The sequence below is a fragment of the Anser brachyrhynchus genome (genome assembly GCF_964034855.1).
Source record: "Anser brachyrhynchus genome assembly, chromosome: 2".
Lineage (NCBI taxonomy): Eukaryota > Metazoa > Chordata > Aves > Anseriformes > Anatidae > Anser > Anser brachyrhynchus.
The window spans coordinates 87,984,019-88,009,189 of NC_137695.1; the positions used below are offsets into that span (position 1 = coordinate 87,984,019).

At 40.4% G+C, this 25,171-nt stretch overlaps 1 protein-coding gene across 11 annotated transcripts in view; it reads left to right on the forward strand.

The window, feature by feature from the left end:
• The window catches only part of IKZF1 (IKAROS family zinc finger 1), a 71,399-nt gene that overhangs the window by 41,106 nt on the left and 5,122 nt on the right, over window positions 1-25,171 (forward strand). For 5 of the 11 annotated variants that reach the window (XM_080583576.1, XM_080583573.1, XM_080583574.1 and 2 more), the window contains 4 exons: window positions 10,139-10,399; window positions 16,619-16,786; window positions 18,696-18,821; window positions 23,925-24,059. In XM_080583576.1, the coding sequence (XP_080439702.1) occupies window positions 10,139-10,399; window positions 16,619-16,786; window positions 18,696-18,821; window positions 23,925-24,059 (690 nt within the window). The remainder of the gene's footprint in view (window positions 1-10,138; window positions 10,400-16,618; window positions 16,787-18,695; window positions 18,822-23,924; window positions 24,060-25,171) is intronic. The other 6 variants (XM_080583579.1, XM_080583578.1, XM_080583577.1 and 3 more) reach the window with 5 other exon arrangements.

Below are 25,171 nucleotides of genomic sequence, written 5' to 3' on the forward strand. Positions count from 1 at the left end.
GAGTTTCACAGGACTTTTTGCCATCTGTGAGCATTAATTACGTATCTCCACCACTAATGACTTCAGTGGAATTATAGGTACTTATCATGAATGAAGTTTTGCCCCCCTGCATCTAAATGCTGTAGCTGTGAGACTTCCTTCTGATCTCATTTGCATTTGTGTAACAGGTTTCAAAGCGAGTAGAATTTCCATCTTTTTTTTTCCTTTTTTTTTCCTTTTTTTTTTGAGAAACTGGGATTTTTGGAAAAATCTGTCCTTCCTGATGAGTCAATTGTTACAGAAAGCTAATGAAATTTAGGTTTTCCTCTTAGTACTGTGTTCAGAGACCCCAGGAAACAGTATACAACATTGCAGTTGTTGGATGTCTCACAAAAGGGAAAATTATGTCAAGGATAAATTATCACAGTGCTAATGTGATTAAGGTTGGATTCTGTTCAGAGAAGGGAGGCAAGGAGACTGTTTTTGCTGAGGTAAAAGCAGCTACACAGCAGACATGAAAAATGGCCAAGGAAGTGAGGAAAGACAAGAAATCTTTCAAAAAAATTGGACTGAACAGAGTCTGCAGACTTCCAGAATGATCCAGATATGTCAGCTCTTGAGAGTCTCCCCACATAATTGGGAGTTCCTTACCAGTCAGCATGGAGGACTGATTGCCTGGATGGGACTCACCACAGATCCAGTGACAAAGCATTCACTGTAATATGCGATGAGAAAGAGTCAATTTCGTCCTGACATTTTTCTCCTCAATATCTATCTGGTGTGACTCACCATTAGATATTCATATAACTTCTTTCATTAGATGTTCAGATAATTTCTTTAGGATTTCTATAGAACAGTTTATGCTTCTTCCCCAGATGTAGACTAGGATTTTCTTTCACTGGACTGTTGAGCACCCTGTGATCAGGTAAACAGCAGTCTACATTGCAAAACCTTCTGGCAATATTTCTACAACAATAAAAGAAAAAAACTTCAATAGTATCAAATAAATACTTCTAGAAAAATAACTGAGCTCTCAGGAGTAGCAGATCTAAAGCAGGCTACCTCAGGATTACCTTCTTTTTAGAGTCATGATCATCTGCTTTACTACTGTAATGTGATAACTACATTTAATCTTCTTTAAACTAGAATAAAATACTAGTATCCCTGCTTTTTTCACTGTCTGGTGAGGGAGATACAGAGGAACCTGCTCTAGAATTTATTTTGACAGTAGACCATTCAATAAAATTGTCATAAAGTATTCCCTCTCAAGTGCTGAAATGGCAAGATTCCTCTCCATTTCAACCTCAGACCTCTTCTCGAAAGAGGAGACTGACAATGCACAGCATTGGCAGAGCACCCATAGGCACCTCCCCAAACCTAAACACAGCTGCTTGGTCTAATTTTAGATCTACTAACCCTTTGACAGCTGAGGAACTATCGACACTTGTGTAAAATAGTGGTCAGGGCATCATCATGGTACCTAAATAGTCCCTGGTAAAAGTCCCTGTGTCTGTCTCACTGGCCGAGAAGGCAAAGCATAAATGTTCAAATGGATGGACCATTTGGGTCCAGATCCTGAGCCAGTGTGGATCTGTGCCACTCCAGGGACAAAATGAAAGATTGTAGATTCAGTTCACTGAGCTGGAGCATGAAAAGGGGAAGGTTTGCAAGGGCTAGTTTTGCATGTAGGGCAAGGCAAATGTAGGTGCTCTGAAGCAATATACAAAACAGTTCTCCTTCCCCATCCCTGTGCACCCGCACACCACACCAGCTGTACAGCAAGCCCATGAGCTGTGTCCTCCCATTGCTACCACAGATCCAAGGACCCCTCCTTGCTTCCAAGCGGTAGCTTTCTTCTGCAGGGTAGCGACTGCCATCTTCAGCTAGTCTAGGTCTGACCAATACCCTCTGTACAAATTCAGATTTCACAAAGTTTTCTCTTGCTTAGACAGGCTTAAAATTCCCCCTCTGACAGGTGTTCAAATCATTTGTACGTAACTGACCCCATAGGTGTGTACCCACACTTTTCTCCCTGTATTTCTGCATTTAAGCCCTGTGCTTTGTCTAGGGATCCACACAGTAACACCCGTGTTTGTAGCACAGTAAGGATAAATTCCAGCGATGACCATATGGCTTCATGTAAGACCCTAACCATCTGTAAGGAGTTTCTCCAGTCTCCCTGTTGAATCTTGTCTTAGCCACTCCTCCAAAATGGTGTTATTTGCAGGTGCACACTCTGCATGAGCTCTGTGATTGCAAAACTCTTGTTTCCACCTTCTCCCACTCTACCACATGCAAATTCCATCAGCTAGAGTTTTGTTGTATTAGTTGAGGGCAGGTTAACACTCATGAATTTTACAAAAACTTGCTTTGTGGAAGGATTAGAGAAGGGGGATACATTGCAAATACTAAATTATCAAATGTCTTTGGCTTTGCTTTCCCTGGACAACTGCTGCTGTGTTGGGAAGAGTGCAAGCTGCAATGTTTATATGGTTTCTGGTGAATGCAGCCTTCGATGGTGCCAGACGCAGCACATAAGCATGAGTTTCCACACAAATATACCCATGTGAGCCAGGAATATTTTCATATAAGGTATTGTTTTTACCTCACTGTTGTGTATAGTTACTTGAGGTTACTTGGCTTTTTAAAAATTTCTTGCTAAATGCCCTTTTGCTACTTCCTCATCCTTTAATGCCCACATAAAAAAGTCTGATGGAAGCAGAAGAGACAAGGTTCTTGAGGATGAGAAGCTCTGTTCTTGCCGTAATTTGTCGGCAAACCTTTCTCTCCAGTTTGAAAATCTTCCCAGCTTACTTCTCAAAACAGAAAAGCGTCAAGAAATTCTGTTACCAGCAAGCCTCTAGCAGTTTCCTTAGCTTCTCTATCACGTGGCCAGCAAAAGACAAGGAGCAGTCCCTGTAGAGGAAGCATGGGTTACACTATGTGTGGAACTTGAGAAATAGGTTTAGCATGTCTTTTCTTGATAATGCTCTTTCTCTCTCAACTTCATTTCTCTGGTAATTCAGATGAACACCAAGCAGCCAGGTAGTTGTAACCAGTTCTTTGAAAAAAAAAAGCTTGAAGCCAGTACAAAATGCAACAGCGAGTAGCATGATAAAGAGCACGAATATGAACTAGATCGGAGCCTTGGACTGGTTACAGATCGTTTCCTGCTGAAACACCAGTTCAGTTTCAAAAGCAGCTAGCTTCAAGTGTGTGAGTAGATTTCAGGATCATTACTTGAATCTGCCTTCAGCCTCTCCATCTTTGCTGATGCGTTAGAGGATTCCCATAGGTAACCAACTGGTGATTACTGTGAGTCTGCACCGTGGAGCAAGAGTCGCTTCTTTGTGAACATAGAGAGGAAATATCTGTCGGTTATTTTGTTTGCTTGCTTGCATTCCCTTCAGCTCCAGAGCGCTGGGTCGATCTGCTTGCTGTGCTACTGCAGTCGAGCCGTGGAGGCAGACGGGCATGGGCGTGGGCGCTGGCACGGGCAGGCCAGGAGCCTCCCGCCGGGCAGCCCTGAGAGGAAAATGGCCGCGGAGGGCTGAGGTGGGTGGAGCGCCTCACGCTGGTTGTCCTGAGGGAGATAGCTTATCTGAGGGCGCCTGTCTTTCTGGAATAATATACGCTTGATTGAAAGCCAAAATTAGAGTAGGGGAGAAATTGGCTGCCGGCGGCAGGCGCTTGGCGTCAAAGGAGGGGCAGCTCTGACCCCACCGGGACAAACTTCTTATCCGCTGTGCCCAGTCTGCCGTGCCTACAGGTGTGCCCCAGCAGTTCATGCTGTTACCCTTCTTTCTGTTATTTTTGTTTCCCTTTAAAAATCCAGCTGAGAGCTTCTCATTAAAATGCCTTAATTTTTATCTGTCACCCCCTTGCAGCCTGTGGTAAAGAACGCGGCGCTCTCAAGAAAAGCGATAAGGTGCCTGCACCGCCGTATCGCTGGGCTTCCTCACCGGCCTCAGGCATTCGCCTCCCTCTGTCTTAGTGGTCTCATGTCTCATGACACCACGTATGCTCGATCCTTTTTTAATGGACACCCTGCATAACAGTTTGTGCAAGATGGGGTGCATAGAGCCTGTTTTATTTACTAATTAGTTTCTTCTTGTCCCTAGCAATTAAGTCACATTTTAGGCTCTAACTTTTTAGGCTTTTCTGAGCTGGCCTCTCATGTGCAGGTACCACAAATGCCTGATAAACTGGGCAGTGCAGTGTCATATGTACAAAGGATTGGGCAAAACAGTCATTTCTAACACCACCTGGATATGTCCCCTTTTCCTGAAGTTGAATATCTAGTTACTTACGATCAGTCCCAGCTGTGCTGTGCTGTATCTTCTGAATTTTACTGAAGAAGGGCTGAGACCATTACATAGCTCATTGTGATTGCTCTGCCCAGGCCTTTTGCTGTCATTTTTTACAGCTACATGATTCTTCGTGTCACTTCAGAAGCTCATCAGGGAAATATACTATTAATGGAAACACAATTTAAGTTAAAGAATCTGTCTTTGTGGTTGTCAAGCCTAGCTAGTAAGAACTGAATCCTTAGATATTCTGAGGACAAACAACCTGCTTGTGTGTCTTGTATTTCTGAGAATGGCACCCTCCACCTGCAGTGCCTTTCTGTTGTGAGAACGGAACTGATGCCACAGAAAATGACCATGATGTAAAAAAGAAAAGGGGAAGGTTTGGATTTCAGGTCATAGCCACATGCTAGGGTTTGGTGCACTGAAACAAAGCAGAGTAGCTGTTATGCCTTATAGTAGAAATAACAGGTGGAATTGCTCGCAATATTCTTTTTTATCTATATTTTGCATTTATGTAAACAGGAAGAGATCCTGGTTGCTTTGCTGACACATTGGTGTGTTGGGGTGGTTTATTTTGGTTTAATAGGCTTTTTAAAACTTGTTATACCTTTTTAGCAACATTTTTTATAATTTTCTAGCAAGGATGGTGTTAAAGGTTTTCTCCTTCTCACCATAACATTGCTAATCCACTGTTCAAATCAACCGAATATTGTTGCAGCTTCACCTGTCTACTGCTTGAATAGCTGTGGTGCCTTCATGCAAAACTCTTGCTGGACTTTAAAGCTACCGTGAAGCATCAACTAACATCAACAAAATACTTCTGACTTGTCTTGGAAAAAAAATGAGCCATTCAAACCAAAAATTACATGCACCTAAATTATTTGAAACAACTTGAAGAGGCATTTTCTCTGCTATTGGCTGCAAAGTATGTGAAGGACATTGTATGGACTAATGTCATGACCAAAAATTAGATTATCATGGTTATTTTCAAAGAAAGGCTAAAGGACAACTTCTTCAAAGCATTTATATGCCACAGAATGCAGTTAAGTACCTTAGCTGGGATAAAAGTACTAAAGATACTTAAATCCCATTGAAAATAAAAGGGAGTTCAGTACCTCTGTTTTTCAGATGCCCCAGAAACTTCAGTATGATCTTTTTTTTTTTTTTTTGGTTACTCCCTAAATTCCTTTGATAGCCAGGTATTATGATTTTTTTTCTCTCTTTAAAAATCCCAGCTGAGAAGAATATGAGTTGGGATGTGAATGCCCCCTTTAAAATAGGATTTTGGCCCAGGTGCTTAAAACTCGTCTCACAAAACTTTGCGGGTCTTTTACATCTGGGAGGGAGTCTTGTAACTACAAGAGAAGGTAAAATGTCAGTCAGTTGGAAACAATCATTAGTCCTTCATATGCCTTTTCCCTAGCTGCCTGCTACTCTGTCCTTTAAAAGCTGCCCTCCAAACCTTCCTGTTTCTTCGGAAGTCAATTTGGTTTCTCCTTTCTCCCTGCTAGCAGACTCTTTCACTCATTGCAAAACGCCTCCCTTCCCTCTTGACATTGCTCAGCTCTTTCCAGGGAAGCACGACTCAGGCTCCTCGTCCTCCTTCATGCCTACCCGAGTGTCTCAGCCTGAGTCCTGTGCTGAACCCATTATACTGCCCTTCCCCAGAAAAAGGTGCCTGGAACTGGAAAGACAGATAAATCGTAGTGTCACTCCTCTTCCCCTTGATATGTCATTTTTTTTGTTCCAAGGACTTTTGCATAAACTACCTTTAATCACACAATGCAGGACATTCTTTGTAACATAAAGTTCAAATGCTCTTCAGAAAGTTCCATGTGAAGCTCCCAACAGACACCAGACAGTGCAAGAGACCCACCCCGTGCCCAGCTTTTGGGTGACTTTTCCACAATATGGATGGGTAAAAAGGGAGGTGAGGGCAGAGCTGTCAGGTCAGTGACACTGCACTGACACACTACATTCCTTGCACAAAAAAAGGGTTTGGATTAAACTCCCCTGAATTGCATTGGTGTGTACAAAGAGAGTAAAACAGACAGCCTTCTAAGGTCATCTCCAAGAAAACTGAAGTAGATTAGTTAATGAATAATGTCTTAATGGTGTTAGAAGAGCCAATGAGAAATTATCACCATGAATTATTGTAGAGCACATTAACATCTGTATGTATGTGTACATAGTCAAGAATGTGCCAGAAATTATTTCTACAAAGACTATATTGAGTAACTGTTTGAGAAACCTGTACAAATGCTGAATGTGCATCTGAAAATATCTGATTCCCAGTTATTTGTCACATCATCAGTGCCCCAGGAATGATTTTGCCCACGATAGCAAGGGAGAGACTGAACCTTTCTCACAAAAGAAATAGAAAATTTCGTTGTTTTCTGTTTTCAGTCCAAGTCTCCAGACAAAACTGTGCAGCCTGTTTTCCCGTTTCTCAGTCAGACTTGACAAAAATCCTGAGTATTTCTGCTGGAGTGGTTTCTCTCTCCCGTTCCATCTCCTACATTGGTGGAGCTTTTGTCAATAATTCTCTTTTGAAAAAACAAGTTTGCAAAATGTGCTACATTTGAGTACAAAGAGATTTTGTTTGCTGATTACACCTATAAAATCTGTGCAAGAAGCCAGGGCAAGGCTCTGGCCTCGTTGTGTGTCAGCTCTTGTGATCAAAGTCAGCCTCCCACCCGAAACAAGCCCCTTTGGTGAGCGGTGCTGCCTAAGGAGTGCAGCTGTAGGGACATCCTGCACGCCAGGTCTGCTCTACACAGATTGCAGTGCTGCACAGTGTAGCTGTGCTGCTCCAGGGGCACTGATGCAAGAGAGCTTCAGCGAAGTTTGATTGGATCGATATCTCTCTGTCAGTGTCAAGTAATGACCTGTATCAATGTGCTCCGGGGCATGTTAATTTGCACTTGGCAACTCATAATATGCATTGTATAGTGTGTTTGTGCAGCTACTTTTCTGTAGATACAATGAGAGGAAAAGCCTAAGAAATACATACAAACAAATATACCGGTACCTAATAATACCTATATAATCCAACTCCCTCTTCTTCCATTACATAAGAACATCAGACGTGAGAAGAAAACAATGCAATTTAACTTTTTACAACTGTGGTGACTAGAAACAAGCGCATATAAGGAAGAGATCTCTGGCATACAAAGAGGGCGTGATGGCAAAAAATAAAATAAATCCTGAGAGGAAGCTCGCATTGTAGGGGCCTGTGGTTCTTCTGGGGGCCAGGAGAAGGCTGGGTTAGGTGCTCTGCTCCCGTTGTCCCTTTCCAGACACTTTAGCGAAAGTTCCTCTTGACTTCAGCAGAAGTTAACCTGTGAGCAAGGGGAATGCCCAGGAAAGGTTATGCTTTTAGAAAACATGATAAAACTTGTTGGATGCTTTGGAAAATGTGGCATTTTTACAAATCAGAGTTGTCGTAGGCAGGTCAGAATTCCCCTGCTTGCTGCCCTACTGCTGCTCCTGCTTTGTCCTGAACTACCTGTGTTACTTCTCTGCTGATAGCTCTGTCTTTCTCCTAGGTATTTCTCGTATAGCAATAATGCCATCTTCTTTTACATTTACTGCTAGCAGTACCACAAACCAGCATCCTGTTTGCCTTCTTTGTTGCAGCTGCATATGGGGCAGAAGGCTTTAGGGACTTTCATGCAATAATTCCCAAATCTTTTTCCCGTAAGTATACTGCAAATTCAGCTCACTACAGAGATCATTTCCATCAAGTTCCTACTTTTATGATATTTTGTGTGTCATTTCACTTCTCAGTAACGCACATTTGTCTGCATATGCTATCAAAGGGCTTAAGGAGTCTGATCTTTTTGATTTGTTCACATATGTTCTGTTTTAACTTAACATAAAGCCTACTTCAAAAGCCACCTTCTCTAAATTCCTGGCAGGCAAGACATCTGTAATTATATTTACACACAAATTATTAAGTACATGTTTGCATAATAATTATTAATCTTATAATTAAGAGAAAAGAATTGATGTATGATTTATGGAAAATCTGTCATATCCTTAAGGTGAATAGTTCTATTGCTTCTGTTCACTACAGTGAAAAAATCATTATGGGGTAGTATTCTACTAATTTTGTGGAATACTGTAGACCGCTCCTGATTAGCTACTTATGCTGTCTTTGTACATCATTGCTTTGACACTGATTTTTTTTTTTTTTACATACCTCTAAGTTATTGCCCTTTTTAGAACATAAATTTTAAAGGAAAACTTGCTATGTAGGGTGTGCACATTCTATCTTGCATATGATTTCTATTCAAAATGCAATATTTGAAAGAACATTCAAATGCCTACAATGGCAGACTTTATAAAAGGTGTCCAGCCAAGCAGCGCTCAGAAATGTGCACACCTTTACTCCCAGCATCTTTCCCGGTAGGACTTTGATTCAGGTACTATTGTCAGTCACGTCCATGCAATCCAGCTGGAACACCTGGGAGGTTGCAGGGTGTAAAGAGAGGACAGTTTGGCAAACATTACATTTTCCAATAAAACTCAAGATCTTTCAACCTTTGATGTAATTAGTGCCCATATCTTAGTTATGTCATTGCTACAGCACCACTTACGAATAAGGCTACCATGTAATTACTGTTGTACAAAAGAAAAAGACCTGGTTCTTTATGGGATGAAATAGACCCCTTATATACTCAGCTAGCCACTACAGTAAATGCTCTCCTTTTTGGAGGTTCATTGAAGGATGGGTTTTTTCACTAAAAGGAAAGTAAGATTTGGGGCAATGAACTGCTCTTTTGGAGCTTAACGAAGAACTGGTTTTCCACTGAAATCATCAGATCAGAAAACAAGGAATTAACTGTAAAGATGGTTTATTTTACACAAGAGATAACACAGTCCTGCAGAGAGAAGAGGAACAAATAACGCCATTAACTGATCTGAATCTTGACCCTTTTCTGTAAGATTTAGGTTTGAGTCTTGACTGTGTTTATATCAGATAAAGTTTACCAACCTATGTGCTATCACATGTAGTCAGGCTATGCCAAATTTACACTTGCCTTTTTCTTCTAGTTGCAACTGATTGTCACTTACGGGATTATAATACAAAAGAGTTGTCCAATAAAGTCAAAACAGTTCTCCCACCCATCTTTGTTGATTTGGCTGGTTTTTCATAGCAACTGATGGCTGTAGCTGATCCTCTCCTCTTACTTTGTGACGCTAATCTTGCTGTCCTAAAACACAATTATCACTCCTATAATTTACTGTAATGCCAGTCCTTGCCCTTAAAGTCCTTTCATCTTTTTGCACTCCAATTTCTTTATCAGTGTTTGTACTCTTTGCTCAGTGTGAACATTGTCCTTGCTTACCCTATAAATACCTACACAACAAGTATTTGAATTTAGCACAGCCCTCAGGACCTTCCTGCCAAATGGAGAATGTTGCATTTTCAGTTCATTTTCATCCATTGTCTTTGATGTGTTGCATATTTTCACAATTGTTTGGGACAACTCCACGAGATGTGGATTCATTATAAATTTAATTCCAATTAGCCTGAATTGTCAAAATGAATGTTACAAATGCAAAAATCTCAAAGTGTTCTAGGAACAGAGTTGTAATGTTATTTGGGTTCCCAGCTCCCCGGATGTCTTGTGTTTGTCTTACTGATGATACTCATTGTTCATTGCTCCATGTGTTGCAAATTCATCGCATGGCACATAGAAATGTAGTCATGTTTGTAGTTTTTGTTATTCAGGTATATTGTACATTCTGTGTAGAAGTTATCTCCTTTGATGTGACTGTTTCTTGGCCACTATATTTATTCTGTAACAAAACTGAGTGGCATCCTCTATTGTTTTTTTCAGCCGGTAATATTAAAATAGAGACTCAGAGTGATGAAGAGAATGGGCGTGCCTGTGAAATGAATGGGGAAGAATGTGCGGAGGATTTACGAATGCTTGATACCTCGGGAGAGAAAATGAATGGCTCACACAATGGCCCAGGCAGCAAGGCTATGTCAGGAGTTGGAGGCATTCGACTTCCTAACGGAAAGCTAAAATGTGATATCTGTGGGATAATTTGCATCGGTCCCAATGTGCTCATGGTTCACAAACGAAGCCACACTGGTAAGGCCTGGCATAGTTTTTCCTTTAGTTGTCAAGAATTGGCCACATATTAGGAACTAAGACTCTTTCTGTGAGTATCATGCACATGCTTCCTCTTGTAAGATAATGCAGCATCGGTGGGCATTTGTAACTCGGTTATTTTGTTATTGCATTTTGGACAGCACAGAGACTGAGATTTCTTCTTGATGGAAGTCCATCTATTGGGTTAGAATTGGAAAACAATAACAACAACAACAAAAACAAACAAAACCACCAACCAAGATTTGTCAGCGGAACAGAAAATGGGCATAATTTCATTTGTTCCATTTTACAGTTGTACAGTATGCTGATACCAAAATTGATGTCTGAAGGAATGCACAGTTTCTTTGGTTTGAAGCTATATGAAAAAAAATCAAGTTAAAAAAAAAAGGGGGGGGGAAAGAAGTCTTGTTTAATTTCTAAGAATTGCTGAAAAATATTGTGAACTACTCTGAAACTGACACAGTTCTGATGTTTCCAATAACGCAACAAAGTTCATTATGGATCAGTGATTGTGAAAATGATTGGCAAAATGAATAAGTAGTATAAAGTTTTAAGGGGACTGCACTGGCAGTCCTAGGGAAAAAAGGGTTAATTTTATGTCAAGCTTTTCATGAAGTAAAAGCAAGTATTGTCACTGGTCAGATCTGGACTAAAAGGTCTCCACTGGGACACCAAAGGAGACATGTAAAGAGGTTGTGCTCTGCAGTAATGGCTTTTCATTATCAAAGTGCTGCGAATCTTGCCTAAATTTTCCAATTCTAAATAGTCTCAAAGAGTGCAAAAAATGAAGAGGCTGAAACAAATGAAGAAGTAAAGACCAGGGTGAGTCTTCATCTTACCTGATATAAGCTATATAAAAACAAGGCTTCCAATCTAAACTGTAAGGTCTTCCGTAGACCAAGGAGAAGAGCTGAACTGTACTGTTGTGCTGCACAAGTTACATTGAAAACAAATAATAATGTATTCAGCAGTTTTGCATGGATATTCAGATGGGAGGAAACTTTGAAATATTTTTAAGGTGAAAATAATCTGTCCAGTGGTTAGATTCCACTGAAATAGTTGAGCAAACAGATATTTTCTTCCTCCACATCTCCCCTAATCATGCTTAAATGATTTCCCCAGAATTGCTAAGGAGTGAGATTAGAAAAGAGCCTTCAGAGTTTGGTGGAGAAGATTCCTGAGGAACCCTGAAGCCCCCACAGTGATGATGTCTGCAATTTTAGCTATGACTGTTCAAGATCTCAAAAGGGGCAGTCCCTGGGTTAACGTGGATTAGCCATGTTCAGAAGCAATCCTGGCCGCAGGTAGCAATGCTGTGTTTGCCTGCTTCACAGTACTCTGCAGTTCAGTGTGATGAATCCTTCAGCCAGGGAAGAGCAGATACATATCTTTATTGGAAAAGCCACAATTTGTTCCTAGAAGAGAGGCTGCAATGCGCTTTCTAGATATAACAGAGTGCTTTCTTAGTATTGAATTTTAACAGGATCCTTTAAAAGTTGGTAAATTGTGTATGGAAAATGACTTGAACGTGAGGCCTTTACAAGAGCCCCATGGGTTTAAGGAGAGTTTAGTAGCAGTTGAAATAAAACGCTGCAACTTAAAATGCATTCAGAGGCAGAAGGCTTTGTGCCTGGTTAAGGAGGCTGCTGTTTTATTAACTGTAAGTTGAGGAGGAACAGAAGGAGTTAGTGTTTGATTCAGTGCAGCTAAAATACAAAATAAATTAATAACTTAATAAAAAGATGACAAAATGAGAAAGAGAAACAGAGAAACAGTAGGCTTGTGTTTATGTGCAGACACGTGCACATGGAAATGGGAGTGGGAACAAAGCAGCCAAACTACAGCTGTGCTTGTCCCAGTATTAAAAATATGAGAAGAAAGTGGCTTAAGTATGTGTTTTTGTCCAGAATTCATCTTGTAGAGATGGTCAGCAAAAGGTGTTTGCATGGCACAGGCCTTCATGGCGGGTTATGGCCATGGCGAGCACCTCTGAAAATCGCAGGGTGGTGGCAGCAGAGCAGCCGCAGCCGTGGCTAACACATCGCCTGCTGCAGCTGAGGAGGAGCTATTTTGGGTTCCCTAAGATCAGAAACGGTGTTTACACCAAGGCTGAACGGCCTCAGCGGGGACACGCCTGGTTTTTGTTGGGCTGTGGGCAGAGCAGCATTCGTTTCCAGCATGCCAGTTAGCATCCGGGCAGCCGTGCCATGCCAGCCGTGCCTTGGTGGGGGGAGCTCTGCCAGGATTCCCCCTCTGCCAGCCTCTGTGAAGGCTCCATCCTTGCTCCTGGGGCAGACTTCAGCTTCCACAGCACTGTGCCAGGCAGAGCAGTTGGTGCCAAACACCCCCAGGCACTGCTTCGCAAGCCCTGTCAGCCCGTAGGTGTGGGGCCTACAAGACTTCTCGGCGCCTTGTGGCACCCATCCAGTGACAATGGGGCCCTCTCTTTAGTCAGGGAACACAGCTAAAGCCTCACGAGCTGTATGTGGCTCAACAGAACCTCCTCCTCTTATCGGTAATAAAACTGAAGGTTATCAAGTCGAATCCCTGAATATTTCCATGGAAATAAAGCCTTCACTTCCTGTCCCATCTTGCCCCCAAGCCCTATTGCAAGCAGGCCTTGTAGGGGAGCTGTGTGCTTTCAGGGACTGGAGGGAGCGGGGGCTCAGAGCTGGTAGTTTAAAGGGATGTCACGGGGAGATGGTGGTGACTGCATTTCCTTTCTAGTTGTGCTGTGAAAATTAAAGTAGAAATGGGGTATACTATTACAGACATTTAACTGACTATGCTGACGCCCGTTTCAATACATGCCTGATGAAGGAATAAGCCTCACAAATGAACTACTTTGCTGCTAATTCATGTAAAACCTGCATATGCAGTGAGGTTTCCTTAAATAAATATTTGATAGGTGAACAAAACTCTAGCACACTGAAGTGCCAAAATAAAATGACTGCCTGACCTGAGAAAAGCCATAATTACTTTTAATGAATACACCTGCCAAGCACAGATATGCAGAGCAGCACCTGATATGTCTAGCCCCTTCTGCCTGCAAGGAGCTGTAAAACCCTGACTGCTTCCCAGGACTTCACCTGTTGCTACCAGCTGTGGAGCGAATCCAACTCACAGGTGTCCAACTCCAGTCACTCCCTTTCCCTGAGGCTTTTAGTGAGTTTATTTTCTCCAGCCTGCCGCTGCTTTCTTGCTCGGGGTTTAGGAAAAGGGCGAAAGAAACCTCCTCCTGCTCCCCGAAACTGAGAGCTCAGGGAATCGCCTCAGGCTTCCATTGTTTAGTGTGCACATATGGGTGTGCATGTGTGCAGATATGTACGTATATGTGCATGTATATATTTGTATATATTCCCTCTTTATACACACACTCCTTTAGCTTAAGTCTAATTTAGTTCAGTTATGTCTTCATTGGATCTGAATGTCTCAAATTTATTTAGAAAGTGAGTGCTTGCTGAAGAAACAGTGTTTCTGAGCATGTGAGGGAGTAGAGCTATGAGCAGCTGAGTGTTAGGTGACTTTGTCATTACGTTGCTTAACAACTGAAAAAGATTTCAATAAAGATGATAAATATTCTTCACTGAATAAGTAGTCCAGGGCCTGGGTCCCACTAAAGCTTGCAGTGCACTGTGATGCTGGTTGATTCAATTCAGGGCCCCACTCCAGTTTTGCTCTGGGGCCCCTGTTCCTCCATAGCTGCATGTTGTGAAGTGAAATCCACACGAGGCAGGCAAGTGCTGTTCAGCCCGGGCAAGAAAATAACACGCAAAGAAGGCAGAAGATGCATTATGCATTTTTTTCCTTTCATCCTCTCCCTTTCCCATTACTGGGGGATGCTGCCGCAGCCAGTGACCTTCCATCAGGAACCAGCTGCCTCCTAACATGGCTGGGAGCCGTGCTTGGTATACGGGATGACATCACACAACATGCAGGAGATCCCCACTCCAGTAACTGCAGCGTGAACAACCGAGGGCTGGCAAACCTACATGTCGTACCAGGCTCTTTAATGCTGACGTAGTTCCACGTGTACAGCCGTGCAAGCCTGGGATCCCTTATGTGTCATCCCATTGTAGGTTTTGTAGAAATACTTGCTATGCAGCAGCCTCATTGGAAATGCTCCATCTGTCTGTCCTTTCCACCAGCACAAGGTTTCACCCCATAATTATGAGAGCTGTAGGCTGGAGCTACATTTCATTCTTACTTTACACATATCTCCCAGAGTACTTTTGCAATCCTTGTTTTCACCTCTGAGTAAAAATAACAGAGATGAATGCTAGAAAAAGCTGTCTAGTAAGAATTAACCATTCCTTCTGAATTCGTGTCCCTCTTTGCAAACTGACTTCTTCATTACTGTTTTGGTCCATTTCTGAATAATACCTGCCACACTGAGTACTGTCACGGATACAAAGAGGTAGAGCCGGCACACTCGTACCCATTTTCTTTTTCCCCTAAGAACTGCTGTGCATGACTTATTAAGTATATTGCAAAATCCTGCACGTTTAATGCTTGCATTTCTGTAGGCCCCCAGTTGTACCAGTTGCGGATGCAGTTGAGATGAATACAGTTACCAGATGGAAAAAGAAAGCGGGTTCATTTGGCTGGTCAGGGAGTAGGCTGACCTGCTTGGAGTTATTTGACCAGTGAAAATATCTTGCCGTAACGTAGGTTTATTTCACTGTTAGCTAAATGCTAAAGTTTCTAGCCTTGATTGCAGAGCTTGTGGATTTTTGTGTTGGTACTGTGCTGCTATCTAATTGCTTTTAAGCTTTTCTACAGTGTTACCCAAAAGTAAAAAATGATCATGCTGCACATAAATGCACGTGTGGACATACAAGTTGCTCCTAGATGTCCACAGTAGTAAGTGATGATTAAGTGAGAGAGAAGAAGGAAATTATTTAACTTGTATTTATTTTTTACATGTTTTAACTTCAGCACTGGAATTTTATATTCAGTTTTATTGCTATATAAAGAAAATCAAAGCTAAGAACAGGTCATCTCTGAGCTGCTTCTAATATTGTGAATGCATTACAATTATTAAAGCAGATTATATTTGTGCCTAAGAAAAACAGAATTCAGCAAATGAGTTTCAAAGGCTGGTTTGACTTAGTCAAGGGCTATGTCTTATGAGAAGCGTGTATGCAGGAGCAGTTCATGTTTATGAAGTGCTCTCATGTATACATTTTCCTCTATTCCTATCTGGTACAACTGGAAACATAAGAGATTTTATTTCCTACTGACTTAAGAAAAGGCCTCATGCATCTTAAATCAAAAATAAATAGCTAAGTGAATAAATGACCATTTGTAAACAGCATTAAAGAGCAAAAAACAGCCATATTAATTTTTGCAAAGGCTACCCGATTTGCTTCCTTGATAGCAGGTACCCATTAAGACAAAGCAAGGCTGTGTCACTTCAGGTTTTTCCCTGTGTCTTTCCAAAACATGAACCGGGAGAGCCCATTTGTACAACTCCTCTGCTAATACCTTGCTGAGAGAAGAGTTGGGACTCTTGTATGGAAGTATAGGGCTTCCTTTGCACTGTCTTAACTTATGTGATTTTACTCTCTCTTTCTCTCTCTTTCTCTGTCTCTTTCCTGATTTGGCTGCTTAGGGACAGACAGGTAATGGAGAAGAAATTGAAAGGGAAAATACAGGGAAAATGTAAATGAAAAGAAGTTATTATAACTGTTATAATGAAGTGCCTTTCATTTAAATATAAGAATGTAACGCTGAAATGAACTTGTGATCCTGAAATGCATTTTTAATGAGTTTCCTTTTTATTTTGCTGCTTCAGTGGCATATTTTAAAGACCCTTTGAAAAAAGCCACATTAAAAACCCCACCAAATGCCACAACATGCAAAATTGGATATTGGTTTATTCCAAAACTGCTGATCAGGAAGAGTGGCTCTTCAACACAAAATGTTGCAGTCACTTTATTTAAATGAGTTTGAATTTGCATTGTGATGTGCCATTCTGATTTAGAAAAAAAAAATTAGATTTTCAGATCAAATTGACCCAGCCAGTGAAGCATTAAGAAACTGGCAGGTTTAGTCTGAAAGCCTCATGTTATATCAAACCTGCAGCCGGTGGAAGTCACAGAGCAGCAGTGAGAAAACAACTTTTTTCGCTGAAATCTTTCTCTTGTTACTGCGTAAGATTTTTTGTTCTCACACATTTTCTCCTTCTCCCCTTAGGAGAACGCCCTTTCCAGTGCAATCAGTGCGGGGCCTCTTTTACCCAGAAAGGCAACCTTCTGCGCCACATAAAGTTGCACTCGGGCGAAAAGCCCTTCAAATGTCACTTGTGTAACTATGCCTGCCGACGCAGGGATGCCCTCACAGGCCACCTGAGGACTCACTCGGGTAAGTGAAGGTGCGGGGCTGCCTTGGGGCACCGAGGAGATGGGGGGTTTGATGGCCACCAAGTCTGAGAGGTCTTCTCGCCCTGGGAAGGCAAGTAGTCTCATGGCAGTGTTAACCAAGCTGTGAGCTGGCTGCAGTGTTTTAGCAGCAAAGAAATGACTAATCTCTGCTTGCACTCATGATCCTTCAGCTGAGCTGATCTTTTTCCCATACTTCTTGGTCAATTAGAAGTTTCTGTATTAGGGTTTCATCTTACAAGTCTTGTGTGAGTAATTCATTTCATGGAACTACCAACATGAATTAAAGCTTTGAATGCTTTAGGGCTTAGATGTCATTTATCTGCATACAGAGATAACACAGGGTGTACACACAGTAGGTTTTAAGTCATGAAATCTCAAAAACCTTCAGTCTGGTAGTCATTCTCAGTGTAAGGCATGAATACCACCTACAGCATTTAACAGCAGTTATTTGTTGCATCTGGTTATTACAAGTACATTGAAAGAGAAAAGGTGGGGAGGGGTGAGAGGGAGGGAGAGAGAAAGATAAGAATCTTCCAAAAATGAGGATTCTGCTAGAGGTTTTCTGCGTTTTCCCTCAACAGTAATATAGAGATATGAATGAATATTTTTGAATAGTTGCATATTTCCAATGCCATTGACCTCTCATTGTTTTACGAAAGCCCTACTCACATTCCTTCTGTGAAGAAAAAACAATTTAGCAACTTTATAACATACCTTAAAAAGCAGAGTGTAGTCTCACCAAGTTTCACAAGCTAAGCTGGAAATATAAATTGGATACGACACCTCCAGGACAAATTGCTGGAACTGATACTGGTAACTTGTGAAAGGTGACTTTGGGACAGTTGCTTTGAGTAGTGGAAGGAGGCTCTCAAAAGAGCATTTTTGTGTTGTAAAGAACTAAGGAAATTCGTCTAACACATATTAAATGATAAGAACCCTAGTGTTGGTCCCACATACCCAAAATAATTTCATGTTTAAAATTCTATTTTGCCTCTCTCCCCCTTACTGATTTTAGTGGATGTGGAATTTAAACCATGATTTTTCATACATATGTGAAACTACACAACGCTTTCAGCAAATGCTTAGGATTCCATAGCTAAAAGACAATGCATAAAATATAGATTTTGATTGGTTCCTGTAATTAGCAAATTGACACAAATACATTATAAAACGAGTTGGATGCCTGAGTCTGATTTTCACCTGGGAATTTGTAAATAAAATTCAAAAGTTTAGCTGTGTAACCATCTAAAATTGTGAAATCACTTATGAGGTGACAGTCTTTTCACACTAAGACAGAAAATTCAGGTCCAGAAGTCCATGAAACCCAACTATCATTGTGAAATTCCTGGAACTGCCTAGATCTGCATTGGTGTAAAACAACAATTTTTGTCATGTCCTTTGTCTTGAATTTCGAGAAGCAGAGAGCAAGAAAACATGTGAAATCTACCAATCTACCATTGTCCTAAAATATTTGAGCTGATTCTTGTTACAGCAGAATTGATATCCAGTCATGGGCAGGTGCAAAAACAGACCTATGAACAGGTCTTCCTTGTTCACAGTCTCCGTGGGAGCTAGGTTTTAGGGTAACTTTGTTCAGATCTTTGAAGGTGTCTCAGTTTCTAGCTTGTATAGATGTCATTTTTGAAGATTTAGTGTTACAGTCCTTATCTGATGTGAATCATCTGAAATAAGCTTGCAGCACCCACAGAATTGGCTTGTTGATGCAAAGTTAAACAATTAGTTTTCCATTATTTTATAAAAATAGACAAAATCTTTCTTCAGTTCACCTCATGGGTCTCTTTTTTTTTGGTTTTTGTTTTTGTTTTTACCATTATTAACATGCGTTGAATACCTCTTCTGAACTTTTCAATTAATTTTATTTTCTCCAGTTGGCAAACCCCATAAATGTGGATACTGTGGACGCAGCTATAAGCAGCGCAGCTCTTTGGAAGAACATAAAGAACGCTGTCATAACTACCTTCAAACCATGAGTATCTCAAGCAACCTTTATTCAGGTAATAAAAGCATCCATTTGTGGGTTAACAGTGTACCGTCACATACTCAGAAAAAGGAATTTAAAAGGAACAGTAGTACCGTTTGTGGCATCTTTTCTTGTCGGAGAGGCAGAATGTTACACATACACCCACACACCACCATATTTATAATATTGCATCTGGACTTATTCAATATTTGATAAATATTTGGCTTTTGTCTCATTTTGTTTAGCTCAGAACTAAAAAAAAAAAAAAAAAAAAGCCAAAGTGAAAGTCAGATACGTATTAAGACGTTTGCAAGACCTAGAACATTCCAGTTCACCATCTCAAGACCAAAATATAACTACATCATCTCAACAATTCTTCCTTTTGCTTGGAGTCCTATATCACAGTACATCTGTGGGTGTGTTCTTAATAATGAGTTAATATCAGTGGTTTAGGTAGGGCTGGAGGATCACCTGCAGCAATTCTTATCTCCTGCCATTCCCAGGCACAGCTTAATGGGCTCTCTTGATGACTGGGACCAATGCATGTGGCAAGAATGAGCTATCTGTCTTTCATTTCAGTCTTCCAAACAAGAGGACAGGAAGTCAGAGGGATTTAACTTAGCCAGTCTTACTAAGTCCAGAAATGGTAACAATTTGTTGACAGCCTACAGTAACATCTTCCCATGTCCCACCAGTTTTAATAGGAACTGTTGCTCTTCTTTGAGAAACTGGTCTTATGTAGAATGTAAAGGCCATCTCTTGGAGAATATAGAATCTAAAACTATGCCCAGAAATACAGCAAGCAAGCAGATGTTGGGGGTTAGATCTTTTTTTAACGAAGATCATAAGGATCTGTATGGGATTGTTTGCAGAAAGTACCCACACATAATTTTAGCTAATTATAAGATCTAACATCTGAGCTTCAGGTTATAGCTCATTGAGTAAGTTACATTTCTTGCACACCTTTTGATCCTGTCAGTATATATTATTCAGTTTGTCAAATGACAAAGTGGAAGGTTCTCTCTGACCTGTTTTCAATGATGCCTCATTTAATATATTATACCTGGACAGAACCTGAATATGTTTTTACATGCCATCAAATAATGTAAAGTATATGCACATAATGGTAACTGGCATAATGTGACTGGCAACTGTCTGGCAGACAGTATGTGAGAGCAGTGCCCCTTCTAATTTTATTGAGGGGATGGAGAAAATATAAATAGAAAAGCTCAAAGTAATATACAGTAGGCAGCAATACTTATTCCTCAAAGAGGTGATCGGATTTAGAAGCAAATAGTCTGTCTTGGAATTCAACTTTTCAAGTGTCTGGCATTGGATTTGAAATGCCTGCATGCAACACATGAAAATTGGCATGAATTAGTAGCTGAACTACTTCTAAAGACTTAATTAGTAAGCAGAAATGCCCATATGAAATTGATGTCAGGAATCAGAAACTATAATTAGAAATATTATAGTTTAAGAGATAGATGGAACTTTGTTTATAGCATATCATGACAGAAAAGAGTTTACAGTAACTTAGGATTGAATGTCTAATACCTGATTGGGATGAAAACCTGGGATATTGATGAATGCTTTGGAAGAATTACCTTCCTAGCATATATTGAAAACACCACATAAATCCACATTGGATATAATAGGAGTGCTTTTGCAATTTAAGAAAAAAATACAGGATTAACTTCTGGTTTTAGCCCTTGTATTCTGCCCAAGATTTAACTCTTAAAAATAAAATTTAACATATTAGTACGCAGTTAATAAATCAATCCTTTATTTTTCTAAAAATAAATCTTTCCCACACTTTTTTTTCCCAGTATATTGCATTATAAACAATCTTTTCTGTTTCACTGCAGACAGGGTAGCTCTGGGTATACATACCATTTTGCAATGCTTACTTTATTTCCCGTATAAACTCAAAGATGAAAATGCAATGAAACAGTTCAGAATGAGTGAGCATCCTTCTGGATTTTTTCTTATATTCTTTCTTATATCTAGAAAATGAAGTAATTATACTGCCACTGTTCTTACAATATGTCAGGGTGTGATATGGAGCTATGAAGGCCCTTCTTTTTCCAGACTCAAAAAAGTTGGTACAAATATTTTCTAGGGCATCTGATTTGACATTCTGCTACAGCGGGTTGACTTTTTACAGCATTTTAAAAATACCTCATGCAGAATACATTAAAAAAATAAATCAGTTGAAAGGAACTAATCTGGTAAAAGTTTTCCGCCAGCTTGTAAATCTAACAAATATAATTGGAAAAGTACTTATACAAGGGAAAGATCCAGCAAATGAGAGTAAGAAGGGAAACAAGAGATTGTATTTATATTTTATTTTTTGACTGTTTTCTTTAAGAGAAGGAGATTCAGCATGAAATTAGGAACCTGTTGAATTTAATGGAAAAATTCTTACTTTAGAGGAGTAGATTATCAGTGTCCATGTGACGCTCTTCTCTTAGAGATGTTCATTGGAGTTTTGCATTTGAGTTGAGTGGAAGTGTGTGAAGTCCTGTCAGGCCTATGTAAAATCATAGAATCACAGAATGGTTTGGGTTGGAAGGGACCTTAAAAACCACCTAGTTCCAACCCCCTTGCCACAGGCAGGGACACCTCCCACCAGACCAGGTTGCCCAAAGCCCCATCCAGCCTGGCCCTGAGCGCTTCTGGGGATGGGGCATCCACAGCTTCTCTGGGCAACCTGTGCCAGTGCCCCACTACCCTTTGCGTAAAGAATTTCTTCTGAATATTCAATCTAAATCTCCCCTCTTTTAGTTTAAAGCCATTCTCCCTTGTCCTGTCCTTCCACTCCCTGACAAAGAGTCCCTCCCCAGCTTTCCTGTAGGCCCCCTTTAGAGAGGGCTTCCAGTACCTAAGGTTTCCCCTCTGCGCCTTTTCTTCTCCAGGCTTAACAACCCCAGCTCCCTCAGCCTGTCTCCACAGGAGAGGTGCTCCAGCTCTCTGATCATCTTTGTGGCCCTCCTCTGTACGCACTCCAACAGGTCCATGTCCTTCTTGAGCTGGGGCCCCCAGAGCTGAAAGCAGTGCTCCAGGTGGGGTCTTAGGAGAGTGGAGTAGAGGGGGAGAATCCCATCTCTCGACATGCTGGCCATGCTTCTTTTGATGCAGCCTGGGATACAGCTGGCAAACCATATATAACAGAGAAAAATAGTTTATGAAGCTTAAAAAGGGTCAATTTCAGCTCTTGATTCACCTGTGGATTTTCACTTGGAAAGACAACTTTTGTTTTTTCAGTTCATAAACAAAGAATTACAGAAAGTTAACAGGTTGGTTGCAAATGTCAGAAGGGTCAGTTGCAAAGGCTACAAATTAGTATTTGATTTAACTTGTCCAAGTTTATACCTGTATATATAAACAGTTTTAAAAGTTGTAATATTGAAAGTTTGAATGAAGTTGAAGATATAATTTACCCTCTTTTGAACTGAGAAATGAACTGTTGTAACATCCTAAACAGATATTTCTCAATCCTTTCACTTTTATAACTAGAAATCCAATCTCCTGTTTCACTGCTAAACTATCTGCTTTAACTATTCTTGGGAAGTCTCTTCCTAACTACTAACTGGAAGCCTTAGCCAGTACAAGATGCTAGCACATGCTTATTCGGTGGTGATGAGATAGCATCAATGTCTTTTAATATCCTGCACCCTCATGACCAAATGCTGTTAATTCACATCTTGTGTCAGTCACAGGCTTTTGCATCGTCATGAGCTGGGGCATCATTATCTGACTCCCTGTCACTGCAGCAGTGAATCAAAAGCTAGCCATGTGCTCTTCTGCTTGCTAATGCGAGCCATTGCTGTCTGGGGCACTTCTCCTGCTCTTTCCAGTTATCCACCAGGGCCTGATGTTCGCATCTTTCAGGAGCAATGAAACTTCTACAATTTTTGCTTTTATGGCAGTTCTATATCATCAGAAATAATATTGCACAGTACCTGCATTTTCCCAACTACTAGGAAACAGACAGGTACCAGAATAATGGTTCTGGGAACCTTTCTCACAGCTAAATGGAATAAATCCATAATAAATTCTCAGCAAGCACAGAAGGCAAAATGTAGCAGAGTGCCTCACCTAATTGAAGTAGTGTGCCGAATCTAAGTCTAAAAAGCATGTTTTGCTTCTCCCTTCTTTTATAGTAACTCACAAGTTCAGGAATAATATAAATATCCTAGTAGCAGGTAAACATAAAATTAACTGCTTTCCTGCCTTTCTCTGAAAAGAAAAAAAAAAAAAAAAAGTGTTGTGATCTCACAGCATATTACCTTTTCATTATTTGCTGGAAATCAGAAACACCTTTCCATGTATTTTTTAGTCATTGTTTTGCAGGTTCATTTTCATATATCCCTTCTGTTTCTGCAGGAAAATACTGAAGTGAAATGTAATGAAAGTGAAATAGTCTCCCTGCTCTAGAGCCTCACAGCCAAGTTCCTTTCTAATTCTACAATGTCTTAGCAGCTGCAGGAAGTTATAAAACAGGTTTGAGTATCACAAATCAGCGCTCCACTATAGATGTGACTTTAGCAATTTAGCTGACATTGTGATTTAAAGTCAAAAATTGCATTGAGAAAATATGGCAATATTTACTAGGGGGAAAAAAAAAAAAAGGCAGGGGAAAAGGTAGGGGGTGTGGTGATGTAACTTGCAACTACATTTTCCGCTATTGGAGCTGAGAGGTTTGTCCATTGTTCCTGCTAAAGAAGTGGTAATCACGTAGGCTGTTCCACTGCGAGAGCTGGGGGTGACAGTGGGAGGGTGAAAAGATGAGCTGCTTCACGTCCAGTATAACGTCAGAGCCTTGTTTATTCATGGCAGTGCAGGGTGTCTGTACATCAAGGGCAGAGTGATTGTGCTACATACAGGCAGATGCCTTGCAGTTGCAGTCTCATTTCTGTATCCTGAGCGAGGGAAACATGAACATGTATATAGAGATTAATCAGTGTAAGGGACTTTGTTACAGTCAGAATTGACCTGTGTCTGTAGTGGTGAGCTCCGTGTTCGAACTGGTTGAGAGCTGGAAGACATTAGCTAAGAAACTCTAACCTGAAGACAATGGTTCCATTAACATGGAACAAGCGTGCCTAACCCTTCTGATGTCATTTGATTTCAGTCATAAAAGAGGAAACTAACCAGAGTGAAATGGCTGAAGACCTGTGCAAGATAGGGTCAGAAAGATCCCTCGTGCTGGATAGACTAGCAAGTAACGTCGCCAAACGTAAGAGCTCTATGCCTCAGAAATTTGTTGGTAAGAGTTAAACGTTTGCTGTCTCCTAAAAAATGAAACAAAACAAAACCCCCAACAAAACTCACAGGATTTTTACTTTTGCTTTATGATTTTAATTGTTTAACTAAATTAGCAATATTTACCTCTATAGAAGCAAATACAGCAATGTGTTGGGGAAGAAAAAGCCAGACAAGCTTCTCCACTATATGTTTCTGCAGGTGTGATTTTCCACATTTGGAGATCTATTTCAAGTCTTTCTGTCTTTTTCTAATGCTTATGAACCAGATCTTTACAAGATCTACACAGGTTCCTGAGGTTGCCCTAAGAACCTGAAAACAGCTTTAGGAATGTCTTCTGTTGGGAAAGTATTTGACCACATTTTCAGGATTATTTTAGTATCTTGTTAGATGAGATCCAAATCTGGGCATGCTGGTATATGTGAACACATTCATGAATAGTTGAGCATAGCCTGGATAATGCTTTTCACTCCTTCACAAAGTCTGTATACTTCTACAGCCCAAAATGATTGTGGAAATAAATGTACATAGTTCTGAGAATAATATATAAATGAAAATATCTTTGGGTAAATTCTAAGACTAGTCCAAAAAAATCATAGCTGTTTGCACCTAGTAGACATATTTTTTGTCTTAACAATGAAAAAAATGGAGGCTACACCTATTTTGTTCTGCTTGTTAAGCCTTGTGCTAAATAATGGTTAGATCAGTTCTGTAGCAGTCAGACACAGACAATATTTTACAAGCTATGTTGAATTAGTCTTAAATGAGTAATAACACGGGAAATTTGATGACAGCATATACTCATATCTACTCAGATTCTTTTATAATGCTCTGTACATTCATTTTTAATATTATTCTATAGGAGACAGAGAAAATTGAAGTCTTTAGAAAAACACACATTATAAAGGTCTTCAGTCAAAAGTCAAGGCAAAACTAGACCAGCTTATGGGACAGAAATTCCAAATAAACATTCTTCAATGAGGACACAAAGATGAACAGAAAATTAATATTTTTGAGACAAGGGAAGGAGAATCTCAGCTACAGCTGGAACAAAAGTTTGCAGTTGAAGTCCAAGATTGTGTTCAAGTCCCAAAGCAAAAATTGCAGGAGGTGGTC